The sequence below is a fragment of the Drosophila tropicalis genome, unplaced genomic scaffold (assembly GCF_018151085.1).
Source record: "Drosophila tropicalis isolate 14030-0801.00 unplaced genomic scaffold, ASM1815108v1 contig_593, whole genome shotgun sequence".
NCBI classification, from domain to species: domain Eukaryota; kingdom Metazoa; phylum Arthropoda; class Insecta; order Diptera; family Drosophilidae; genus Drosophila; species Drosophila tropicalis.
The window spans coordinates 11,827,133-11,853,108 of NW_027173070.1; the positions used below are offsets into that span (position 1 = coordinate 11,827,133).

The 25,976-nt window shown below is 35.8% G+C and overlaps 2 protein-coding genes and 1 long non-coding RNA gene across 3 annotated transcripts in view; all 3 read left to right on the forward strand.

The window, feature by feature from the left end:
- LOC137575828 (uncharacterized) overlaps positions 1-25,976 on the forward strand; it is an 83,868-nt gene that overhangs the window by 10,441 nt on the left and 47,451 nt on the right. The window lies entirely within an intron of this gene.
- Positions 1,362-1,794, forward strand: LOC137578101 (protein FAM76B). Its single transcript, XM_068291745.1, has one exon. It carries the CDS (start codon positions 1,425-1,427, stop codon positions 1,788-1,790), a length of 366 nt encoding a protein of 121 aa, XP_068147846.1. The 5' UTR covers positions 1,362-1,424; the 3' UTR covers positions 1,791-1,794.
- LOC137577759 (uncharacterized) lies at positions 14,044-15,017 on the forward strand. The gene is made up of 2 exons (XM_068291312.1): positions 14,044-14,133; positions 14,427-15,017. The coding sequence occupies exons 1-2, from the start codon at positions 14,044-14,046 to the stop codon at positions 15,015-15,017; spliced, it is 681 nt and encodes a 226-aa protein (XP_068147413.1).

A 25,976-nucleotide genomic window follows, 5' to 3' on the forward strand; every position in this document is an offset into this window, starting at 1 on the left:
GCCGATGCTCCTGTCCTTGCCGATGTTTTTTCGACTGTTGTCGCTTTTGTCCCTGCCGCAGGATTATGCTGATGCCTTTGAGCGGTGCCAGGAAATAGTAAGAGGCCAGGACCAGGACGATGCTCAACTGGCTCTTGGTGTTGCAACGATGCTGTCGAGGCTGTCAATGAGCTAGAGGTGGATGGATTCGAGGATTGAGGAAACTCATCACTGTTGCTAGGTGACAAGCTGTCAGAGTTGGTGGCATTCACTTTGTGAGAAATTAGCATGGTATCCACCTATTAAAGAATATTTAATGGAGAAATTAAAGAATATTTAAAATTTATGCCTAGAGTGATTAAGTCGGCTCTGACAGCTGTTCAACTTCCCCAATATGACCATACATACATACATACATACTGTATAATATTATTAAGCTGTGATTTTTTGTTGTTGTTTTTTCATCGTGTGGCGCTTCTCAACCGAATTGCACTCGTGTTCGTATATCAGTTTACTCTTCATTAAACGTAAATACGTCGTTTTAAATATGTTTTTTGTGTTGGCTACCCCGACCCGTACAACCCCGTGCAACAATAAATCATTATGGAGTTTTTAATGCGCTGTAAATTATGCCTTCATCCATTGAATGACATGAAGGAGGACAGCAAACAGCCCCAACAACAGCCACAACAACAAACGCAATCAATATTCACTCATCTGTAGGCTAAAGGCAGTTACAAGAGCATACTGATGACCGGAATATGGTTAAAAATTTTGCATTTATAAAACTTAAATGAGGTGCAGTCAGTCGTATGACCATGTAGATCTATCTGTTTGATAGAACTCGATTTTTCCCCACCCAATAAATCCTATTCTTCTATTAAGAGACTACTGTTTAAGCAAGCTTGGTCATTTGATTTGTGTTTGATGGTGATTAAAAAAACTGTTCTACCTTTTGAACATTCAAAAGCGAAATTGTGTTTAGGTGACAAAACAAGTTAAGAACACAAATTCTTTCAAATTAATTATTTTTAATGCTTAATTAAAGGTTTACTGAGCTTCGCAGTGTGTTTAGGGAATCAGGTTCATTCATGGAAAATCTATAAAAGCTGATAAATTTTTCACCAAAAAAACTATTTAACACTTTTATTAAAGACTTTCTTAATAGAAAGTCGTGTATTTAGGAAATAGCTTTCGTCCCACATGACACTTTACACTGAAAAAATAGTTGCAGGGGTGTTAGTATTTAATCGAAAAATTCATTACCTAATCAAACAAGTTTGCCTTGACAAACTGATCAAAAGGTGAACATACAATTAATTCAACAACAATTTATTCGGCTTCATCAGTCGTGTTCAAGCAGTCAGCTTTATTAACTGCAATCGATTAGAAAATTCTTTAGATTAAACATTCGAATCAAAGTGTTTACTTGACTAGCTAGACCCATGGAACCGTTGGACGACAAGTGGTATCGATGTAGTCGCTGTTTTGGACGTTGCTTGTGGCATAATTTGTCACGACAGGAGCATCGTTGCCCTCAATGCCGTTTGCCGATCAGAACATGTGCCATTTGTGATAAGAATTTTGAGCCACGCGAGAAGGCCCATTACTATTGCAAACGTTGTGACTTCTATTTGGAGAAACAAGCTGCCGTTAAGCCACCGCCTGTTGAGGAAGAGGCCTATGGAGAGGAATACTCAGAGGATAACGACGAGGAAATGCAAACAACAAACAAGGCTTCGGTAATGGAACGCTGGCAGGAGATTAAAACAGCAGCTGGCATTGTCGATGATTTCTACCTCAGTGATTGATAAATAATACGAAAAGTATAACAATTTTCTGTTTTCGTTTTATTTTTTTCCTTGTCAATTTTATGTAAGTGTTTGGGTTAAGAGCGAGATCAGCCTTTGGCATTAATGGGGAGACATCAAAAGGATCTTGTGAGGGGGGGTGCGTGAGGGGATATCCCATTTTAAAAGTGGATTAAAATTTCATTTAAATTTGCATTTAAATGAGAGCAGTTGGCTCAAAGTAAATGTAGCAGGACAAAGGCCACAGTCAGACTGGGCCTGGGACTCGGTCTCAGACGCAGATGCAGAATTACCCGGGTCCAGTCGTTTTCTGTTTGGTTCGATTGAGTTGAATTGCGTTTGCTTGCACATGGGCAACATTAAAAAAGGGTTTTTTTTTTATATACCTATATATATTCTGGCCAAGCCAAGCCAGGAGCAGTTGATTACCTTTGGTAGTTGACGACTGTGCCTACTGCATTTTAATGGGCATTATTTAAAAAAATATATTTTTCACAATTAAATAAACGATTTTATATGCCCTCTCTCTTCCATTTCCATTTTACATCTCGATTTCGTTTACTTTTCCGCTGCCCTTTTGTGTGTCCCATTCATTGAGGTTAATTAAATTCTGTGTGAATGGGGAATGGCCGAAGGGACATTTTAATTGGCCTTCAATTTGTGCGTGGCATTTCTCTCAACTGGGCTGGCTGACTGCCCACAATCTACTACTACAAAGAAGAACAAGAACTTGCCTAACAAATTTTCCAATTTGCTTCTTGATTTATTTTCACGCCAATTTCTTGGCATCCAAACCAGACTCGAGCATAGAGATGAGTTCCACCTCCGCCTTGTGTCTTGACATTTGCTTATTTATTTGGTCTCATGTTTTGTCTGCTCTGCTCTTCCTTTTCGTTTGCGTTGCGTGAAATCACGAATGAATGAATGACTGAACCAGCCAACCGCCATGAATATTCATGGGGGAAAACACACACACACACCCACACCCACACACACACACAATTCACCCAATAGGAATAGCAACAACAAAATGAAACAAGAACAACAATAACAAAATATTGCTTGCATTTTCCGCTCTATGCGGCAAACAATTCGCAATGCCATTTTCGTGTCCGCAGCTCCAAACAGCCATCAGCAACAATCAGATCTCTGTTCTAAGATTTAACTATCAACCTTCTCCTATCTAGAATACTCTCTACACATATATTAAGCAATGTTTAAATCAGAAAATTATTTGTATAAATTAGGTATGGCATCGAGATTTGTCTCTGGAATTATTTAGGTTCTATTATGGTCTTGAAACATAAAAGTTCTTAAATGTTAATATATTTTCTAAAAATTTAATTAAGTACTTTTAGGAAAAACAAAAACAATTCTCTGCGAGCAAAAAGATCAACCGTTTTAAAAATCACAACGTTTTAAAAAATAGCTAAATCGGTATCCATCTTACGAGTAAAATCATAAGCAACAGAAATACATATAAGGAAATTATCTGTGTAGCTATTTCAGAAACCAAGTTCTATCAAAAGGTTATTAGATTGTTGAGGCTTTTTACTAAGGATATTGTTGTAGTTAACACATTATATTTATCTACTCTAATTAGGATACATTTATCGATAGCTTAAAAGTCAAATAGATGAATCCACAGTTCATTCTATGATGAGTGAGGTATTCAAAAGTAAGTCCTTAAGAAGTCATTACCTATTGTCTTTCTATTTTCGTATTACATGCCTTTTTCTCTATTGTCTAAAAAGTAGTTATTTATTCTTTCTTAAAAATTTAACAACAACAGCAACAAACAATTGAACATTTTGTTGTTCATTAATTTCTTTAAGCTGTCAAATGATATTTTAGTTTAATAAAAACTATATTCAAAGTGTAAGAGTGAGGAATACTAGGCAACATTGATAAATTGTTAATTATTATTGACGTATTGTAGTCAGAGCATCTTCAATTCGTTGTGCAATTTCAGACTCTGTTTGGAATATCTTTTTGCTTTTGTGCTTTTATCTGTCTGCTTTGGTCTTGGGGGCGCAGCTGTTTCTTGCTGTGTTGCTCTGTTGCAAATTGTTTGAGGTTCTCTTCGTTTTTGTCTTCTTTCTTTTTTTGTACCATTTGTTGTACTAAGAGTTGCATGTTATTGCATTTGTTCTTGTTCTTGCCGTTGTTGTTTTGCGGTTCTTCGTGCAACAGTTTTCAGTGCAGAAATGTAGGCAATGCTTTTTGTCCTGCCGCATATCGAAACAGGAAATTTAATTAAATGTCGCCTATTACTTACGTGCAGTGAGTGAGAACCCGGTTTAAAATTCAGGAAACTTACTGTATTAGCTAGTTGTGTCGACTTTAGATCCTTTTCTTCTTTTTGCTTCCGATTTCTAGCCACAGTTTACGGCCAATGCTGTTCGAACTGGTAACGAACTGTAACTGTAATCAGTACTTAGGTTGCATTTGACTTTTGGTTTGATTTTTAGGCGCAGAAATTTGTTGCTGGTCTTTTTGTAACAGACAAACCAAAAAAGAGGAGAGTTACTGAAAGGACGAAGGGATAGGGGGACTGTAGAGCATAGAGCGTGACTCTTATGAGAAAAATAGCAGCTGCTGCTACTGATTTTTCGGTCTCCGACTCGGAATCGTGTTGATTTGATTGCTCTTGGACAATGGCAATTGTGTTTTGGATACTGATTGCATGCCACAGTGGCATGAAATTGCAACAAATTAGGAAAATAATAATGAGCTTTGCTTTGTTTTCCTTTGCTTGATTATAAATTTGATCTATATATCATTACCTTTTTATCCGATCCGAACACTGTGGCTTAAAACTAAAAAACTCTTCACTATTCAAATATTTTACAAATTATCAAGAAATAATACTAAAATAATTTAAACGTAATAATGTATGATTTCCATTACTTACTTTCTTTGTTTGTTGTATTGAACCCACTGTGCAAACTCCTAATGCTAGGACACAAGTTCAGTTTTAGTATTGATTTTTGAGTCCCTAATTACTGGCCATAGATGAGGGCTTCGGTCCAGTGGTCAATGGTTATTGGTCGCTTGTGCTACGTAATTGTGGCGGGCGAGATAAAATCTTCACCCCAAAATCCACAAGCGCATTGTGGCCACCAAATATGAGTGGATTTTAACTACAATTGGTCGATCAACTCATCTTTGATTTAAACACCTTAAACAAAGACAACATTTTAAGACCAAAAAAGAAGTAGCAGACGCCTCAATTATCTATTCTTGCTAGTCTAGGATTATTGAAAAGTTTTCTAATTGTGTCGATCTGTAAGATTAAACGTTTTAAAAATTTAAACAAGCTCAGCAATTAATACGCCTTATAATCGTAAGAAAAAGATGAAAGGTCGAAAGAATATTCAATCAGTTAACAATTCTGGCATTGTCTATTCTAAAGGTCATGCAGGTCACAATGGACGTTATTTATGGATAATATTATGGTCAATTTCGATTTATACAAAATTTGATCACATGAAAGTGACTTGACTTTTATTATAACTTGTATTAAATACAAATATAGTCACCCCTGTTTTTGGTTTTGATTCCAATTAAATGCATTCTCTTAATTCTTTCTACGGTCAATTATTAGCATGAACATAAGGAAACAAATAGAAATCACAAATACATAAGATAATTTCACAGATACTTTCAGGTGAAGTGTTCTTTTCATCTACTTGTTAATATTTTTCTACAATATTTCAACATTTTCTGGATGAAACATTTTTTGCCTCTGTTTCTACCATCACTAATCCCATCAATTTGATAACGCTAAATTAATCAAACCTCCAGCCAAAAAAGAGAGCGAATGAAAAAGAAAAGAACACAAACCCCAACAAAAACTCCACATAATTTTAGAGCTAGGAACAAACGATTTATCCTTCCCTCCCACAGACACACACACACACATTTGTCCCGCTTATCCTGCCGCCGAGTTGTCGATAATGGCAAACACTGTGTAGACCATTAGGCGGATGGCCACGCCCTACATTTTGATTTTCAGATTTAACATAGAAAAAGTGAAAGAGAGGATAAGAGGTTGGGGGAGACAGTGAATGAGGGGGAAATCAAAGCCAATGCAGCTGTATAAATTTTACATTTGTTTCCTTTCAATTTAACAATGTGTACTTTTGATATTGTTTTCCTTTTTTCCGTTTTTCATTTCGATGAAAGAGGAATGAGAGTGAGAGAGATGAAAGCTCTTTCAATAGGACAAACACTTGCCAGCCATTTTTCAAGCGAGTTTTGCCTGATTTCGCAATATTTATGATTAGCAATTTATTATTCATCATTTTCGAGTGGGGCAAACAACAGAGAGAACAAGAGAAAGAGAGAGAGAGAGAGAGAGAGCGAGAGACTAAGAGAAATGGTGGAGAGTGTGCAAGGATTTGCCCTGCCATTAACTTGCACTTAATTTGATTAACAAGAAGCCGATGTTTACATGCGGCTGCATGCCATTTGGAGAACTCATCCAGGACAGGAAAAAAATAGGCAAATGACGGATGAAGCAAAGTCTTAAGAAACGAAATGATGTAAGATTTGCTCTTCTGTTTATTTAAGCATCTCAATTCTTACTCCTACTCCTGCTCCTTCCTCCTTTTTGTTTTTCTTTAGACAATTGTTATATTTTTTTGGAGTTGTTTTGGGGGGATTTTTCAGTACAAATCACAGTACATGTTGGCATTAGCTTCAAATTACGGACAAGTGTGCTCGCTGGTTATACCAAGGACACGACAGGACAGGGGACAAAGAAGGCAGCGAGACAACATTTTTATTGATGTTAATTTAATGCAGAAGAAATAAAAAAGGCGGCTGCAACGGAAACAGACAAAAAGAACACAGAGAAAACCAAGAAAAATGAACAGAAAAAGAAAAAAAAAACGAAGAGAAAACACAAGAGCCAAAGACTAGGCGGAGACCGACATCGAAATAAAAGATTTGCATATAAACAGGCGTCGATTTTACACACATTCACACACACATAGACACAAACAGACTCATTCAACTGCATACGGAGGCAGAGGCGTAGCTAAAGAAACTACATTCCATAAGGGGTTAAGTGTTCAAATTAAAATTAGTGCAAACAAATGACAGAAACAGAAAGAGAGACAAATGCATTAAAAATCAAAGAATTTAGTTTTATTAAGTAAACATCAAGAAGTAGAAATTTAAGAAGAATGATTGTAAAGGGGCGATAAACTTAAAAAACCCATAAAATATTAAGCAATCTAGAGCTAAGTACAGATTTTAGCTTTCAAAATGATTACAGAGTCACTATGTGTCAATAGTCCCCTTTTTGACACCACGCCTCTGATTCGCATACTTATATAGACATTCGGCATTTGCATAACAGACGGAGCCCGGTCGAATGGGCCCAAAACTGTCATTGCCAAGGTTTTTACATCCGCTTGCCGCAATCATCGCAATGTTCTCTCTTTCCCTTGCTATTTTCATAGAATACTGAGGGCTCATGATATGGGGTGGGTGATATCAAAGAGGCGGGGGGCAATGGGGGACAACTCAATAATATTTATAGCATCGACTCATTCTGTAAAATGTCCGCGGCAACATATGCAAGTGGCGGGTATTGCTCTATTTTCAAGTGGATTTCCATTATTATATTCTTATATATATATATGTATATGTTGTACGTTCTACGTAGTAAGTAGCCTCTTCCCCCATATATGTATGGAGGGGAAGATGGAATGGGAAATCGAAATGCAAATCGGTGACAATGGCCGCTGCTTGCCTGACACTTTCTGCCAAAGAAATTTATTGTCATTGAAAAGAAATGGCAGACATAAGAATAAAGCTAGAAAAAAAGGAGCACCACCTAGACGACACACACACACACATATATACACATCAATCCACACACATCGATGGGCATGGTTAACATTTAAATGTAATTGCAAATATTTAAATTCATTCTCACCAATATGGCAAAGACATTAAATTTATGACCATGATGCCATTTCCTTGGTATTGAATTGCCATTCCATTCCCATTTAATGGGGCCCTAAAAAGGCGCTAATTATTTGCCCACATAAATAACTAGAGGCAAATTTATTTGCAACCGGAAAGACTTAAGTGTTTGCAATGTATATCTACATATATTGAGAAGCAAGAGATAATTCAATTAGTCAGCAGGTCGTTAAGTATAATTTAAGATTAAAGATTTTCATCAAAATTTAATAGGAAATATTTAACAGTCTTTAGTCCAGCAGTCTTTTAGAATAAGTAAGAAGTTGATTATTTATCTCTTTCCCATTGAAACTTTTCAGTAAGTAGTTTTGGACTTAAATTTCAAAAAAATTCAACAAATATTCTTCACTAATTCGAATCCTTTAATATTGACTATCCTTTGGAAATGAGGCTCAAAGTCGCTACGACTATTCATCAAGTGAGCAGTGCAACATTTGCTAATTGTACCACCCCGAGGCCAACATCATCATCTCCATCAACTGATCTAGTGCATGTCTATATAGCTGCAGCAATTGCTTTAACTGCTTCATTATGTAGCTGTCTCTTTATAGGCTACTTGCTATGTGGTTGCGGCTGGATTTGCTGTTCCGATGTGGATGATTGGTAAACTCCAGCAAAAAAAAAAATCAAAATTAAGGATAGGGTCTATAAATCTAGAGTAGATCCGAAATAACCCCCGATAAACTAACAATATCGATGGTTTTTTCAGCTTTACTCCATATCTTTATATCCCACCAATGTGAATGTTTGCTTTGCACAAATAAAAATGCGTCATGTAATATTAATATTTATGCACAAATATTGAGAGACCGTAAGAGAAGTAGGGTAGGCGAAGTGTACGTGCTAAGAAAGGGAGGAGGGGAAGGAATCAGGGTACAGCAACATATATTTCTAAGTGAAATGCTAAAAGATTGATGACTTGGCGTCTGCCGTTCGTTTGTGTGTTTATAAGAATTTATTGGCCTTTCGAGGAGAGACAGGAAGTGCCATGGTCCAGCCAGAAAGGAAAACGTTGCGTATACCCAATATTTGTATTTATGTATTATGAATCAATGCGCAAAACGCACAAAACAAAAAAAAACAACGAAATAGAAGCAAAGAAGGGCGAACACATACATAAAGGACGTGCACTAAAACAAAAGGATAACAATAACTTTTCGCAGCAGGAGCAAAAAAAACAACAAACTGGGGAGAGCATGGGGCGTGACTACATCTTGCCGAAGATGAGAAAGGTCCATGGGGGCGGATTATGAAGGGCCCGGTCATAAAAATTGCATGAAAATGCTCTCTCAGAATGGGAGTGTGTGCTTGTGTGTGTGCATGTGTGTATGAGGGATAATCATAGTCATAGGCATGGTCTTCTCCTTACTATTACAATCAAGTTTACGACTGCAATTCGGTCTTGGCCATGAATATGATGATATGCCCTTAGATGATCATTGTAGATGAGCGCCTGATGATGATTGCCTTTCACTGCCTATAAAATAAGTAAGAAATGAGTGCGTTTAGTTTTGGCTTTTTGTTTTCCATTTCTATGGTCAATTTTTTGCTATCTTGTTTTTTTGTCTTCACTTTTTGGCCGTTTTTTAAGTTGCAAATCCAAATGCTAAAGCAGACACATAAATTTTCCCACACGACTTGCGAGGGGACAACAAGAACTTTTCCACGCCATTTATGTCTGATTTTGTTGCTCTTATATTAAAACAGGGTATATAGGCTTAAACAAGAAGTGTTTAAAGAAATGGTGAAAAGCTTTTGTTGAAGGAGATTTTAATATTTAACTATTTAATACTACAAAACATGAACTACTACTAATTAATTAATTAACTATGAATGAACTTGGCTACAAATAATCCATTTTTGGAGACAATCCACTAACATAAAGAGTATTAGCAAACACACATAAAATTTTGGTTGATTTTCCTTTTACTACTAGTATTTTTCTTTAGCTTGACTTTTACTGTTAGTCATAGTTGGCTTTGCTTCCTGTATTAGAGTGAGTGTGTGTGTGTTTTTCATTCTTTTTTTCTTATTGGTATTTGGCTGATTTTCCAATGCCTTGACAATTTTCATGCTTATTTGCCACTTCAGTTGGTGGGCGAATGCAATTGTTGCTGTAACTTTTACCATGGCTAAGGAAGTTTTGAGCTATTGCCTCCTACCTAGAGTTGTCCAATTGCAAAAAGTGAGAAATGTGAAGAAAAATCAGAAAGGGAAAATTGAGCCTTCCATTTCCCCTTGACATTTTCCGCATTTCCCATGTGCATGTTCATGTTGACTTTGTGCATTTGCGCGATTTTTTTTTTTTTGCTGCTGCTGTTGTAAGTGGGCAACTTTTTCTTTTTGGCTTTGAAAGCGGCAGTTGTAAACCTGGTAAAAAGGTAAAAAGGGTTGCCAACAATAACAACAACAACAAGAACGATGATGACGACGTAACTTTCAACATCGACAAGCAGCGCTTTTGACTTGCCTGTCGACTGGGCCCATGTTTGCTTCAGTTTTTTCCTCTATTTTTCTTCAATTTCCCCTACTCTGGCAGGTTTTTTTTTCTCTTTCTGGCTTTTGATTCAAACTCTCTCTCTTCCTCTGCCCTTCTAGAAGCCACTTTTGCCACTTTGACATGTAGCCAGGTGTAAGATTTGAGTGTGTGCAATGAATGTCTGAGTGTGAGCGTTAATAAACGTGGCTAATAGTTGACAAATAGTAACAGGAATCGGACCAATATACATACATAAGTATGAATATTCCCGCTGTAGGAAGGTGGTTTATTCTCGTAAATATCTTTATCTTTTATGAATCATTTTATACCAATTAATTTATGTACTTACTTATGGGGATATTGTATAAGTTACTAGGCTATGCAGCTCAGAATTCCGACCTCAGATTTATGGTTCAAAATACTATTTAATTTTGTTCAATACCAATTCCACTTCAATTGTGTTTCAAAATTTCGTATTGAGTACTCAAATTTATAACTGCAATATTTGAAAAGTAAAATTAAATTACCAAAGCAAAATATGAGAAATATATATTGGTACACCACAAAAATCAAATTTCCCAACTCCTAACAAGTTGTCCTCATCAAATATTTTGTGCGTGAATGCTTTTGGAGAATATATCGCCTATTTGTTGTTTGCTGCTGCGTTTTCAAACATGACACCTGAAACTTTTGGTGAATAAATTTATGAAAATATTTGCACATCAATTTTCCCACCGAAAGCAGAGAGAGAAAAAGAACTGGAGAGCGGGCATGATAGATACATACATATACATATATCGAATTGTGTTGAGTGGCAAACATATACATACACACCTTTTGGCTTCATTGAACTTGCAGCTTAATATTACATTCGGAGAACTTTTCCCCATTTTTCCTAACCATTCAGCCAGTCATCCAGTCAAGCAAGGAAAACATAAACCGAAACAATTTTTGTTTGGTGTTCGCGATAAACTCCAGTTACACCTTTTGGCGAAAAATGATGGCGGAGTGAGGAAAATGTTGTGTAAAATTTGCAAATGCAATAAATAACTCGTTTCGTTGTGTTTTTCGGTTAGAGAGAATGAAGAAAGAACAACGAAATAAAATAAAAGAGTTTTTTTGTTGCTGTTTACACCCCTTTTCAAAGCATGTTTCCTGCTTTTTTGCACAGATCATTGTATATACTTTACGTCCTTACTTCACGAAAGGTATATTAGACTTGGTTATAAAAAGAAAATTGTGGGGATAATATCGAAAAATTTTTCCTTGAAAGTTTAAGATTTTTTCTCTCATCGTTTACCTGTGATTCAGTTCATTGTTTTTAAAAATAAATCATTTTTTAAAAGGGTTTTTTGTTTATGATTCTTTTTAAATACCCTTTCGGATCAAATTTTGATGCATTTTTTATACCCACCCTTTGTAGATTCTCAATCAATGTCATAGGACTTCACCCTAGCTTTTTCATGGATCTTTAAAATTATCTTATTGTTAGCGTTAAAATTTAGCTCAAGTTGGAGGAATGGAAAAATGGTTTATATAAAAAATAATGGTGAATTCATTTCGAACTCTTCATTTTTGTAGACAAAGATTTCATCTCAACAGTTTTTTTTTTTTGAAATGAAATAATTTTTGGCTTAAAAGTTCAAAGATATTGTCAAACTATCTTTTCTACTGCTTAGTTTCATTTAAATGTAAAATGACTTAAAGATGGTCTTAAATATTAAAGAAATTCCAGAGAACCAGAACGAGTTTTCCCCTCAAATACTTGCAGCATAGTCTCCCAAAGGGGTATCTAAAAGTCGTTACTTTATGTTAATGTATGTATATATATTCAGATTTTTTTTGTTGTAGTGTTTTTTTTTGAGCTTTTTTGTTCATACTTGGTTAACGAAAAAGCGCGCGCCATGTGTGCGCTGTGGTCTTGAGTTTTTACAGGAAGCATCCCCAAAAGTATGCAAATAATTTTTGGCCTCCATCTCATATTTGATATTCAGTGTCAGTTGTTCGAAAGGGTTACCCGACTACAAGTTATTGAAATTTGCATGCAAGCAATAGAAGGGGGCTAAAAAAGGGGATGGGAATGTTGCTGGGTGAATTTATAACACTTGTCTGTGTGTGTATGTGTGCATGTGCGTTTGTGACGCTTGGGGGCTAAAGTTGCTTATTGTTTAGCCGTATACACTTTTTTTTTGCTGCAAAAATCTGTTGTATGTGTGTGAGTGTATGTGTGTGAAGTACACAACTAAAGGAACTAAATGGAAAAAAGATCTCTCAATGGGCGTAATCGTTTCGTTGATTTTTTTATGTTGAATTTTTGATTGGCTCACAATTGGAACTCTTGAAAAACGTTTTCAACCCAACTACAACGTTAATAACATTGTCATATGGCAGCAGCATCATTCCTAATATTACTATTATTATTTTTCGTCTTTTTTTTTTGTTTTCGCCACTAAACTTCGCTTATCAAAGTTGAAATTGCACCACTTGTCCGCATTGGGTTGGATTTGCTGGCACTCGAAAACTCCAAATGGCAACCATTTAGAGTTGAAAAGCGAGGGATTTTCATCAGCAAAAAAAAAAAAGAGCAAAAACGAACAAACGTACGAATAATCGGCGCTTTTTTTTGTTTTTGTGTTATACCCCGCTGAGTTTCTATTTGACCCAGTTCTGACATTTATCATAGATACACACACTCACACACACGCACACACATAGACAGAGTCACTCAAACATCCACATGGACACATAGACAATTGCCCGTTGGCTGCTGACTAAGTGGACTTTTATTTCAGTATTATTACTTTGGCGTCGACAGAGACCGTTGTATCCCCTAGAATCCAGAAAACTGGACAAATAGATAAATCGCTGCATGTGTGCGTCTATACTAGGATATTCTAGTGCCAAGCATACTAAAATGTGTTATCTTCTGTTTCATCATCGTGTTCTTTGCAATTTAGATTAGTTGCCCAGCATCCGGGAATTTGTCATGGTTTCTTGATATCTACACAAACTCAGCTAAAGTCCATAATTTGCGCAATTTGCAAGCGAATGGGCTTAATCGACTTTGATTATTCTTCCCGTTCAATGTTTATGGATGTTCAGAAACTGAATTTAAAAGTAGAAAGTGGAGTGGAAAATAAGTAGGAATTCAAAATATTTTTACAATTTTTACAATATTTGGTTATATAAAAATTGAATTGAAATCCTTTGCTTTATTTGAAAATATCTTGGTGTTAACATTCCTTTACTTGATATACGTATCTATTGAAATGGTTTTAAAACAAAAGAGACTCTGAATTCAGTATTTGACAATAAAATGAAGGTGAATGGGAAAATTTTGTACTTTTTTCCTAGACTAGACATTTGATTTATAATGCATTTATAACTGTTAAATGTGACACACATTTGACCAGAGTCTTAATGTTTACGCATTAAAATTGGACTAAAATATAAATAGTTGGGGAATTTATTCTCTAGTGTCTTTTCTAAACTCTAATTTATGAAAACCAATAAGCAACAAATTTTGCCTGGAATATGTTCTATGTTCTTACAACGCATTCAGCAACAAGAACCACTCACTAGGCAGAATTCTCTGAAAAGCTCTTAAGCCCTGACCTATGCATTTCGAAATTAACTTTATTTCTAATATAAACAATACAAGTTTACTTATTATTTATGATTTCAATTACTTGAATGCATCAGTGGTAAAATATTTCCGTACAAGTGTTCACCTATGAATCAGTATCGTTTGTCTAGTTTTTTTATATACCCCACATGCTGCTACTTATCTCACAATTGGTAAGGTTCTTTTTGCTGCCCTTCCAGTTTGATGATGATGATGATGAAGAAGAAGAGGAAGAAGAAGTGAGACGTCATTAAAATTGGCTGCGTCATAAAGAGGTGATCATAAATAACTTTCATGCCGAACCGCTTTAAAAGCGAGACAACAAAAATGTTTGCAGAGATAAGATTTGCCCAAGATAATGTTCATATATGAATATATATCTCAGTTCCGAGTTTCATTATTTATTCAGTATCCACGCGTTCGTCAAGCAGTCAAGATGAGTTGCCAAGTGCTCTTCCTCATTAGTTTGGTTGGTAACTCAAAAAAAAAAAAAAGAACTATTTTTATCTGTACCTTTATATCGCATTTGTAGCTAAGTATATTCACCTATATAGATTGCTCTGGCGACTTAAATGGCCATCGTTTGTATAGCCAAGCAGACCACAGTCTTAACTTGATAACCAATCAAGCCATAACTTCTGCCATTGAAGTAGTTGATAATGTTGTTGAGGATCTTTTGGTATTGGACTCGCAGAATTCTATATTACTTGGCTATTTGAATAGCTTTGATGCTTTCATAGCTGTCAGTGATAACAGAACTGAGGAAACTTTGGCCACATTCTATAAGATTGTCAACTCATATATGGATGATGATGTGGCTGAGAAAACCTCAAGCATTGAGACGCAATTAATTGCCCTGTGTCTGCAACGACATGGTTTCGATCGCTGGAAACGTACCATTCAACTGAGAATGGGTCAATTTCAGAAAAATCTTCACAAGAAACTTGTGAAATATCTAGATACTTTAGACGATGAAGAACGTGCTGCAGTGGAACATCGTTGGAAACATGTTGGCCTAAGAGAAGGAGCATCTGGTGGACAACAGAGACGTTTAGAGAAATTAAGAGATTTTGTCCGATGGTTAGGTAAAATCGGAGATTCGGAGACTGACACTGAAATATAGTATATATTATAGAAGATAATGCTAGCTCATAAGGCCATAAAAGAATAAATTATTATTATTGTCATTTGTGATAAGCATAATTACTAATGGGGAAATTTTAAATACGTTGTCCATAAATATATCAGCGAGGGGTATGCAAAAAGTTATTCCAATTGTTTTCAAAGAATATTTAGCAATTGTTTAACTGGTCAAAGCAGTGGATTATATTTGTAAAGGCTCCAAGTGTTTCAGTTGCCTTTTATTGAAAAATTTATACGGCTTTTCTTTAAGCCTGAGACACCACAAAATCTACAAGTTTTAATGCACTCCCACATAAAAAAAAAAATACACATATAACAAAAATAATAAACTTTTCATGGCAATGAAAACTTATTCTCCTTTTTTTTTTTTTTTTTTATATATACACATGTGTGGAAAAAGGAGAAAAGAAAAAAGTTTGGTAAAAATTATGAAACTGAATATGAAAGAGTGTTGCAGAAAAACAAGCAAAGAAAAAATACAAAATTTTAGACAAAACAATAAAGATGAGACACAAAGATATACATAGAGACTGAGAGACACACACACACACACAGGGAGAGATGCATGTGTGAGAACTAAAACTGCTAGTTTTTATGCCATGTCTCTAAGTGCAGAGTAAGAGAAATACAGAAAGAGAGATGTGTAGAGAGAGGTGCTTCAAGAAGGGGCAACGAAGTAAAAGAAATGGCAGAGTAAAAGAAAAATGGCAACTGCATTGCCTTGTCTAAAAGCTGACAAAGTGCTGAGTGCATTTACGACTTGGACTTGGTCTTGGAGTCGGAATCGGAGACGTACATAGATAAAGTTGAAGTTGGTGTCTGTCTTGTGTATGTACAGCTGCACACAAGCATATGTATGTATATTTGGTCAAACTAAAGTATATACGTATATACATATACATATATGTATGTATGTACATATAGTGTATACGTGTATGTTCATATATTGAAATGTCAGCACAATCAGGCATGCATTCAAACAGTAGCTAATAGCTTTAGCATCTGTCAACCTTGTCAACCGACCAACGAGGCAAAACTGATTTTAATTCTTACACTTTATTTCCATGCAAAAGATTTCTGTAAATATTTTCTAGATTTTTGTATAAATATCTTTTGATTTAAAAAGTTCACTTGGTTTTCGTTATGTTAATTTTATATAAGTAATTTTATAATCACAAGGAATTGTATTTGAAGCTCAATAGAAATATAAACTATTTGAAATAAATCGTTGTTAAGTTTGTAAAAATTTTTTGCCTTATGTAAGATTAATTTAGCAAAATATGCACCCTTGTTCGTACTTTAAATAATCCTTTATAGTTTAAAACAAGCTTCAAGTTACGCTGGACTAATTAGTTTGAGGCTAATAAAACGATGGTTGATTGCACTTTTATACCCTTCTTCATTGGTTAGAAAATTAAGTTTGCTAAAGATTACTAAGCTTGGAGTTCCTGGCTTATCAGCAACGCGGTTGCGAATGTGTGGCAAAATTTCAGTAGTTTTAATTCAACTAAGCATTCTTTCTTAATAATGGAATTTTTCAGAGATTAATTTCTTGCTCTGTGTTATCAGTATGATTCCAATTTTCTAATTATTCACAAAAGCTATCGCTACTGTCTAAGATTTATGTAGTAGGAATTCTCGTTCATTATCAATACAGAGAGACATTTACTTACTTGCACTTGCCCTCTGATAGTATCCAGCATAAATAAGTTTTTTTTTGTTTTTTAATGTCGTGAACATTTATTTGAATTTATCATTGAAAGATCACCAACTACATGGTGTAGCACATTTCCAGCACTTGTTACAATCGGATTCATTCTTACAATGAGCAATGGGGCCTCCTCTAGAGGAACTTGCAGTACTATAGCACCATTGATCAATCAGTCCACATACTGTCCAACATTTACCTCGATAGCAACGTTAGGACATTTTGGTGCGAAGGGTAGGTAAATTTTGATAAATTTTCGCTTTCGAGGAGGACTGGCATCTCCTAGCTGGATTACGCCTAATATCAGTATAGCGATTATATAATAATTCACCATAATGTGAAAAGTACTAGTAATTCTTCCGATGCAGCTCCGAGATCTGAGTTACGTTTGACTAGAGGCTTTAAATGTACCTAGACGACTGATCATGTGTGACTTGGAGAGAGGTCGAGCAAACCATTCAAATCGCGCAGTTATTGCAATGAATTCCTTATCTTTTCTTAATAAATCAAATGCTATAATACAGCAAACTGTCGAAATTTTGCAAATTAACACAAAACTAACTACAAATGTAGCCACACATTTGTATACACTTGGTTTTTTTAAGTGAACAAATATTCGATTAGGTTAAACATTTGCCATAATGGACATCGATGAAAAACTCTAATTAAAGAAACCTCGTCTCATTTTCTTCACGAATTTATTAAGTTTCCACCTTATTTTTTTTTCGTTCTCTAATTGTAATTTAACAGTATCAATATTAGCGGATTAAGTTAGATTCCCTTATTCTGCCTTTCAGTACTAGAAACATTTTTATTGCGATGTCGAAAGTCTTCTTGACAATTTTTAAAAATCAGATTTTCTGACTCCTTACACAAAGATCTCACCCCCGTCACAGCCGCTAATCATACAAAATAGAAATATTATTCTGCATCTTATAGTATTTATTTGATTTTACAACTCAAGAATATCATTGCCAGCCGCATGGCGAATGGCATTTCCAACACCGGTCACACTCAGAATCCGTTTGACAAGTAGCTTCGGGACCACCATTGGAATTACTTGCAGTTAAATAGCACCATTGACGAGCAAATGCTCCACACCATGCCCAACACTTTCCATTATAGCAACCAGCTTCCTCTGCACATCCCCAGGCGGGTCCTACGAAGATAGTTGTCCAATCTGATGCAGGTTTCGCATCTCCTAGATGAACAACGCTTAGTACCAGAATAGCGATTTGGTAATATTTTAGCATGTTGAGTTACGACACGAGTTCCGGGCTACGCTTGACTAGAGGGTTTGAGTGTAGATAGACGACTCTTCAAGTCCGAGTCGGTCGCAAGTTGAGCAAACGCGTCCATTTCATTATCTTTCCTTTATTATTCAAATCTAAATGTCAACATTTTTCAAATAAAGAAAATAACTACACATGAGTCCACACTTTTGTAGACACTTTGTTGTCTTTCTGTGATCATATGTGTTATTTAGAAAAACAAAAGACGATTAAATTGATAGTCATTTCCTAGATAAACAATGCATAGTACAAGGATAGCAATTTGGTAATATTTCAGCATGTTAAGGTACGCTAAGAGTTCCGAGCTATATTTCACCAGAGGGTTTGAGTGTAGATGGACTAAATCAGCTTGAATCAGTCCATGATGAGCAAGAACATTGTATATTTCGGAATGGAGTATTTATTTAATTTTACAATTAATACAATATGTATCATTGCCAGCCACACGGTGAATGACATTTCCAGCACGAGTTACAATCAGAAGCGCTTTGACAAGGTACATCAGGTCCACCATTGGTACCACTTGCAGTTGTATAGCACCATTGGCGAGCCAATGCTCCACACCATGTCCAACATTTTCCATTGTGGCAACCGGCTTCACTTGCACAACCATAGGCGGGTCCTGTTACTGCGTTGAGCCAGTTTTGGGGAATAGCATCTCCTAGATTGACTACGCACAATAGTACTAGGACAGCTAGGATGTAGTATTTCACCATGATGATCAGTAATAGTTAAGTGGCAAGGCGACTTGGGTCTAATTAAAACACTGTTGTTTGCTGCTTATTAATCTGGTCTTTTATACCCCTTTCCTGGACAGTATTCTACGAAAAGGTTACAGCGATTATGCTTGTTGGGTTATCAGAGACTGTTTTCCCATTGGCTGTTGGGAAAACCCATCTTCTTGACGATTAGTATTTACTTTATTTAATGAATATAAATATTGTAATGTATGTATTAACGGTATATTAAGATGCAATCGTGCCAGATGGATTCTTTCGCAATGCAAATTGGCTCGGGATGTACATACATATGTATGTAGTCAGAAGAATATTTTAATACAAAGCAATACAAAATAATAATTTAGCCAATAACAAATTTTTATCTAAATTAACTATCCATTTTTTGATTGCTTTTTTAATAAATATAACTCACAACTATTACAAATTATAATTCGTTAAAAACTTTAACAAAACGACCCACTGTGCGTTGTTTTATGGCAGCGATAACAAATATATAGACGCTGTTATTCCCATTGATAACACAAGCTTATTAATATTAATTTTTTTCAATTTCTTTTTGCATTACAACTGACCTTCACAATTATTTCGTGTTAGCTGAGTGTCTAACTGATTCGTCTGAATACGTGATATTTTGAAATTGCAAGTGTATTCCTACATTTTGGTCGGCCTAACTCAATTTTAATTTATTCTTATTACACATACCACGTTATTTTAAAGCACTGCATTTATTGCAACAAATCTCTATATAAACCATTTGATTTAAATAAGATAACAAAATTTCATTCAACTTTTCAGCTGGCATGATCTGCGATAAAGTTGAGAAGCTCATGGTCAAAGCCAATGATCAGCCATTTCAGGGTTAGCGATAAGACTAGCATCTGTTTAAACTCTTAAAGAACAACTAGACAAAACTGATTACAATAAGTTCGCAATTTTTTAATTAAAATGCTTTTGAATTAGTTTTAATCATTTACATTTGAATGGGTTTTTGCCTTTGTCTAAGGGTCAGGTAGGAGCAACTGGGTTGACATGAGGTTTTTTCTACAATTTATTTTTATTCTGTTGGCTGCGGTTATCAAAAGGTTATTCTATGTTTACTTGCCGCTGTCATTCACTTACAAGGCATTTGAGTGTCTAACTGGACTTCTGGGTGTGTGTAGATCAAACACCCTAGTATCTAGAGTCGTTTTTCTAAACTAAGCTTCGGTTAAATCTAACTTAAGGCAATATCTCTGAAAGTCTTAATAATAAAAGAAGGAACCTCCACTGAAAATTATTCAGTGCTGTATTCTCGGCGAGTAGAATACGGAAATTTATGGAAATTTTCCTATAAATAGTCCCTTTACCGGCCATTAAGTAATCGAAGAACACTTAATTTCTTTGTGTAGTTTCTTTTGGTTGCATACACATGTACACACGGATGTTCAGTCAATCAGTTTTTAGACATACCAATAAACAAACTGTTCTTATACCCTTGCAAAAATGGTATATTAATTTTGGTCAGAAGTGTGCAACGCATAGAACGAAGCATCTCCGACCATACAAAGTATATATATTCTTGATCAGCACGACGAGACGAGTTCAAATAGCCATGTCCGTCCGTCCGTCCTTCTGGATCAACGCAAACTCCACCTAGGCCGTAAGAGCTACAGAGCTTTTGCACGTAGGCTTGTATATACTGCAGGGGTTGTATATCTCGGATTCAGCCGGATCGGATCACTATATCATATAGCTCCCATACAAACCCCAAAGTCACGACCAGTGACTTTTCTCAATAACTTTGTTATTTTCTATGTTATTATCGTGAAACTATTAGAGAGTTTATTACGCTTATAAACGACTGTGCCAAATTTGATCAAGATCGGATGACTATATCATATAGCTCCCATAGGAACGATCGGTCGAAAATAGTGACTTTTGTAAATAACTTCCTTACTTTTACCGCGATTGCTTTCAAATTAAACATTTGTTAGTTTAGTATATCTGTTAATGACTGTGCCAAGTTTGATAAAGATCGGGTGACTATATCATATAGCTCCCATAGGAACGATCGGGCGAAAACAGTGACTTTTGTAAATAACTTCGTTACTTTTAACGCGATTGCTTTCAAATTAAACATTTCTTAATTTAATATATCTGTTAATGACTGTGTCGAATTTGATTAAGATCGGGTGACTATATCATATAGCTCCCATAGGAACGATCGGGCGTAAACAGTGACTTTTGTAAATAACTTCGTTACTTTTAACGCGATTGCTTTCAAATTAAACATTTCTTAATTTAATATATATGTTAATGACTGTGTCGTATTTGATAAAGATCGGGTGACTATATCATAAAGCTCCCATAGGAACGATCGGTGGAAAACAGTGATTTTGATCAATATCTTCGTTATTTCCTATGATTGTAGGCCATTCTTTCGCAAACATAAGCCTTTTTAGATAAAACGTTCTTCCACATTGATGGCTAATAGGTAAGGAAAGAGTTACCAAAAAAGTTGCAAGGGTATACAAACTTTGACGCGGTCGAAGTTAGCCCCGGCCCTCTGGTTTTTAATATTAAATTTACTTTAATTTATTTCCACTTTTAAAATTTAGTCTTGAAAGTATTTTCCACAGGCTCGATTTGTTTGTTTTCCGATCTCGATTTTTTTGACGTGTCAAACAAAGTCATCGTTTCCCCAGTCATCGTTGCCGCAATTGTAACAATCGCCACAATCGCCGCAATCGCCACAATCGCCACAATCGCCACAACAAGTGGTACAGTCAGCACATGAGGCACATAAGCCGCATAGGCCACCAATAGCACAGCAGGCACAGAGTGCAGGCATACAGAAAATCATTAAGCCGCACAAGCAACATAAGAAAATCGCTCCAATTATAATGTATATGATACTCAATGCGGAAATGCTACCGGGGCCAAAGTTGGGACTCGCCGAGGTATTCTGAGCCTGAATGGTGGCCAAAGTTGTCATTAATGTTTCTCCTGTGAAATTAGAAGTAGTAGCCATTTCTCAAAAAAGAATTTCCTTTATATAGGTTTTTTGTTTGTTTTTAGTTCAAACTGATAAAAATCGCACGGAAAAAATGTTCTAGACATAAGCCAATTAGAGCCCAACAAAACATAATGCAAAGCCAGCAGCATAGAACCAAGATGCCGATGATACAGAATATGAATATGATTCTACTGATAAGATGTTCAGTTGATAAATCATTCGTATCGATGATAGTGGCGTTCATTTTTTTTTTTGTTTTCACTTGATAATTTTGGTTTGACAAGAAATACTCTGAGACTCAGTTGAGAGTGCACTTCAATGAGGAGCTGGGGGTGAGGGAAAAGGATTGCCACTGCGTTTCCAACAAGTGACTTTGAATGATTTTTTCATCATCATCATCACAAGAGTGCTCATTAAATGCACGCATATATGGAAGGTTTTTTTCGCTTCTTTTCTTTTTTTTTTTTTTTGTTATATTCCTGTGAACCGAAAATTAATGCAATGCTTGCACATGAGATGAGGCACGGAGGAACAGGAACCCTCTCAACCTGTATTTTTTGGGGTCCTGGGGAACTCGAACTGTCGCTCGTTAGCGACGATGGCAAGTACTCGCCCGGCATTCTCCTTGTCATTATCATAATTTGAATGCTATGTGCGAATATTTTAAAATATTCATGCGAGTAGAGAAGATTTTGCTTTCAAGTGTGTGCACGTGTGTGCATTATATGGGGATGTTTACTGTAACCAGATGAGATGAGAGAGTAGAAATGAAAAGTGGGTGGCTGCTGACTTTTAACCTCTTCATACATACATATATGTATGGGTATAATGACTATATTTTGTGTGTTGATTAATCCACAGAGACACAGCAAGAGAGAGCGAGAGACGGTGAGTGAGAGTGAAAGTTTAGAAATAATAAAAAAAAAATTGCATTTTCAATTCATACAAGGAGCAAGGCAACTGCAAATATTTATTGATATGAAGAATATTTAAATGAATTGCAATTACTTAACCAAATTTGTCTGTATGTATGTCTGTATGTATGTACATACATATGTCTGCACTTGTATGAATGCTAAAAATCAGTTTCTAAAAGCAATGTTTACTTTCCATTTTCTAAGCAGTTCACCCTCGTCTAATGTTCCATAAACAAATTTAAATCAATATAATTCATTATAAATTGCAAACAAAGGCCCACATAAGGGCACATATGTGAGTAATTAGGTATTACCAAATCAACACTCTTTGACCCAAGCGAGTTGTGCTGTTTGCATATTCTCCTTGTGGCCAAATATTTACAATTTTGTCAAATGTGGCAAATGTGGCCAAGAATGGATAAATCAAATTCACTTAGCCTTTGATAGGATATTCACTTAGGCGGAGGCCAAAAACCCGAAACCAAAAACCCAAAACCCCCCATAAAATGTCAAAGGCAAACAACGTCAACGTATATGTAAGTGCAATCCATTTATATCAATTTAAATAACGAATAACCGCAGTAAAACCTTTAAAAAGAAGCTTGACCATTTCGAACCAACTAAGAAGACCAAGCAACCACCTTAACGAAATGCTTAGATGGATGGTCAGACAAGGCATTGACAGTTGTAAGCCATAAACCACAGAAAATTGGGCATTATATTAGTTAAGATGCTGTCAAGCTGAAAGATATCTTTGGCCCTTCATCTTCTCTTTGCCTTTGGCTTTTTGGGGGTGGGTTAAAGGGGCAGACATATCGCTTTCAACAAGAACCATCGTCTCGGACACTAAAACACCGTTTGACAGCCAAAACGAAAGCCAAGAACTAACCCCACAACTAACTGAAAATAGGGAGCATTGTGTGTCTGCCTTTTGGCGTTAGAGATAAGAACAAACGCATTCATCTTCTGGTCGAAAAGTAACCAGAAAGGTGGCCAAAAAAATAAGTTAAACAAAACTTTTGCCAAACAACTTACCTGAATATATGTATATGTATATCTAAGAAATCCTATATCAAATTGCAGTTGAAAATCCCCTAGTTCTACTTATCTCAGTGCATTTCACTTTTGATTTTGCTTTTGCAAGAAATGAAAACAGTGTTGTTTGCCTTTTTTTTTTTTTTTGTTTATCTTGATCAATTTGTTTAAATCATACCCAAAAACCTTTTGTTTCATTCTTTGTTGTTTATTTCCCCTTTCCCTTTTTTTTGGGTGCCATTTTTGCCTGGCTTATCTTGGCCACACTTTTATTGGTCTCCTCTTTTATTTGGCATTTCCATGGCCATAATTCACAAAATAAGCACAGAAATACACAGCAGAGATAAGAGGGGAAAACCGTTTTTGTGGTTGCATGCGAATTAGTTTTTCTCTTTTTTGGCTTTTCTCTGTCACCCTCAATATCTAACTGTATATACGTATGTATGTGTAGATAGATATATATATCTTTGTAGGGAAAGGCAAATAAAAAAGGGAAAGGAAAGGTTTAAGCGGAAATGCTTTTCAAGGCTAATTTGGCGGTTTCTTTATCTAACAGAAGTGAAAGTTTTCACATTCTTTTTATACCATACACCCATAGGGTGAAATGGTATATTAAAGTCGCCAAAATGTATGTAACAGGCAGAAGGAAGCTTCTCCGACCCTATAAAGTATATATATTCTTGATCAGGATGAACAGCCGAGTCGATCTAGCCATGTCCGTCTGTCCGTCCGTCCGTCCGTCCGTCCGTCCGTCCGTCCGTCCGTCCGTCCGTCCGTCCGTCCGTCCGTCCGTCCGTCCGTCCGTCCGTCCGTATGAACACGCAGATCTCGGAGACTATAAGAGCTAGAGCCACCAAATTTGGTATGTATACTCGTGTATTATGCACGCGTACAGAGTTAATTGGAATTTCGGCCACGCCCCCTTACGCCCCCAGGAATCACATAAAACTATTTTTCTTAAAAAGTATAACAGCTAGAGACATCAAATTTATTTTGTATACCCGTTTAGTTAGCGCGCAAAAACTGATTGTTCAAACTTTTTGCCACGCCCCCTTACGCCCCCAGGAATCACATAAAACTGTTTTTCTTAAAAAGTATAACAGCTAGAGACATCAAATTTAGTATGCAGATTAGCTTGATAGACGCGCAGATATTGGCTATTTAAAAATTTTGCCACGCCCACTTCCGCCCCCGCAAATTAAACAAAACTGATTTTTTCAAAAACTAACAAAGCTAAAGTCACCAAATTTAGTATGTACACTGGCTTAGTATGCGCGCAGGGTACATCTATTTTCATATTTTGCCACGCCCACTTCCGCCTCCATATTTAAGAAAAAACCGATTTTCTCCTGTAGATTTTTGACTATCGCATTCAAATTCGGCAGACTAATTATTCTTATCTATTTCTACAAAACTACCGAATTTTATTGAAATCGGACTAGAAACATGCAAAATATGCGTATGAACGTATTTTACAAAGCAGTCCACAAGGCCAGAATTGGCCGTTGGCTAGTGGCGGCGCTAGAGTGCTCGTATGTTCGTAGAGTGAGCGAGATAGCACATACTATGAAACATGTAAAAACAATTTAATAGACATACATTTGGTTTTCGAAATTTGAAATATTTGTTTCGCCTGGTGTATGGTATACCCAAGTCGACGAGTCGACTTACTTGCTTCATTTCGTTTTACAAAGTTTAAGGTGGACGCTCAATGAATTTGACTGACATTTCATTAAATTTAGAATAGTGGGATTCCTTTACACATTATCGAGACCCTAAACATAAACATTTTCTACTCTAAGAGAAGTATGCTTTATTCAAATTGATGAATGAAAATGAAAACCTATTTGATAATTGATACATGAATGTTATATCCATTTGTACTCCGTCCTGTTCTCGTTTTCAAGTCCATTTAAAACGTAAATTGAGAGCAATTTCCAACTTTCTGTTTTTAATTGCGAGTGAAACTCCTCTGTTTTGCTTTAAGGGTTATCGAACTCCTCAAAAAAATAACGCTGTTATTTTTATGAATTTCTTTTTCCAATATTATATTGTTTACAATTGTATTAATGTCGTTTCCTTTTATACCTTTAGATAGGGTAATTAAGTTATATTTAAGATTTCTCTAAATCTCTTTAAGTTGTGCCAGCTAAAAGACGTTTAGCTTAAAGATATAAAAACAATTTAAGTACCTATTTATGTATTTTTCTATCTCTGCAATTTATATAAGTAGATACATATTCTATATGTTA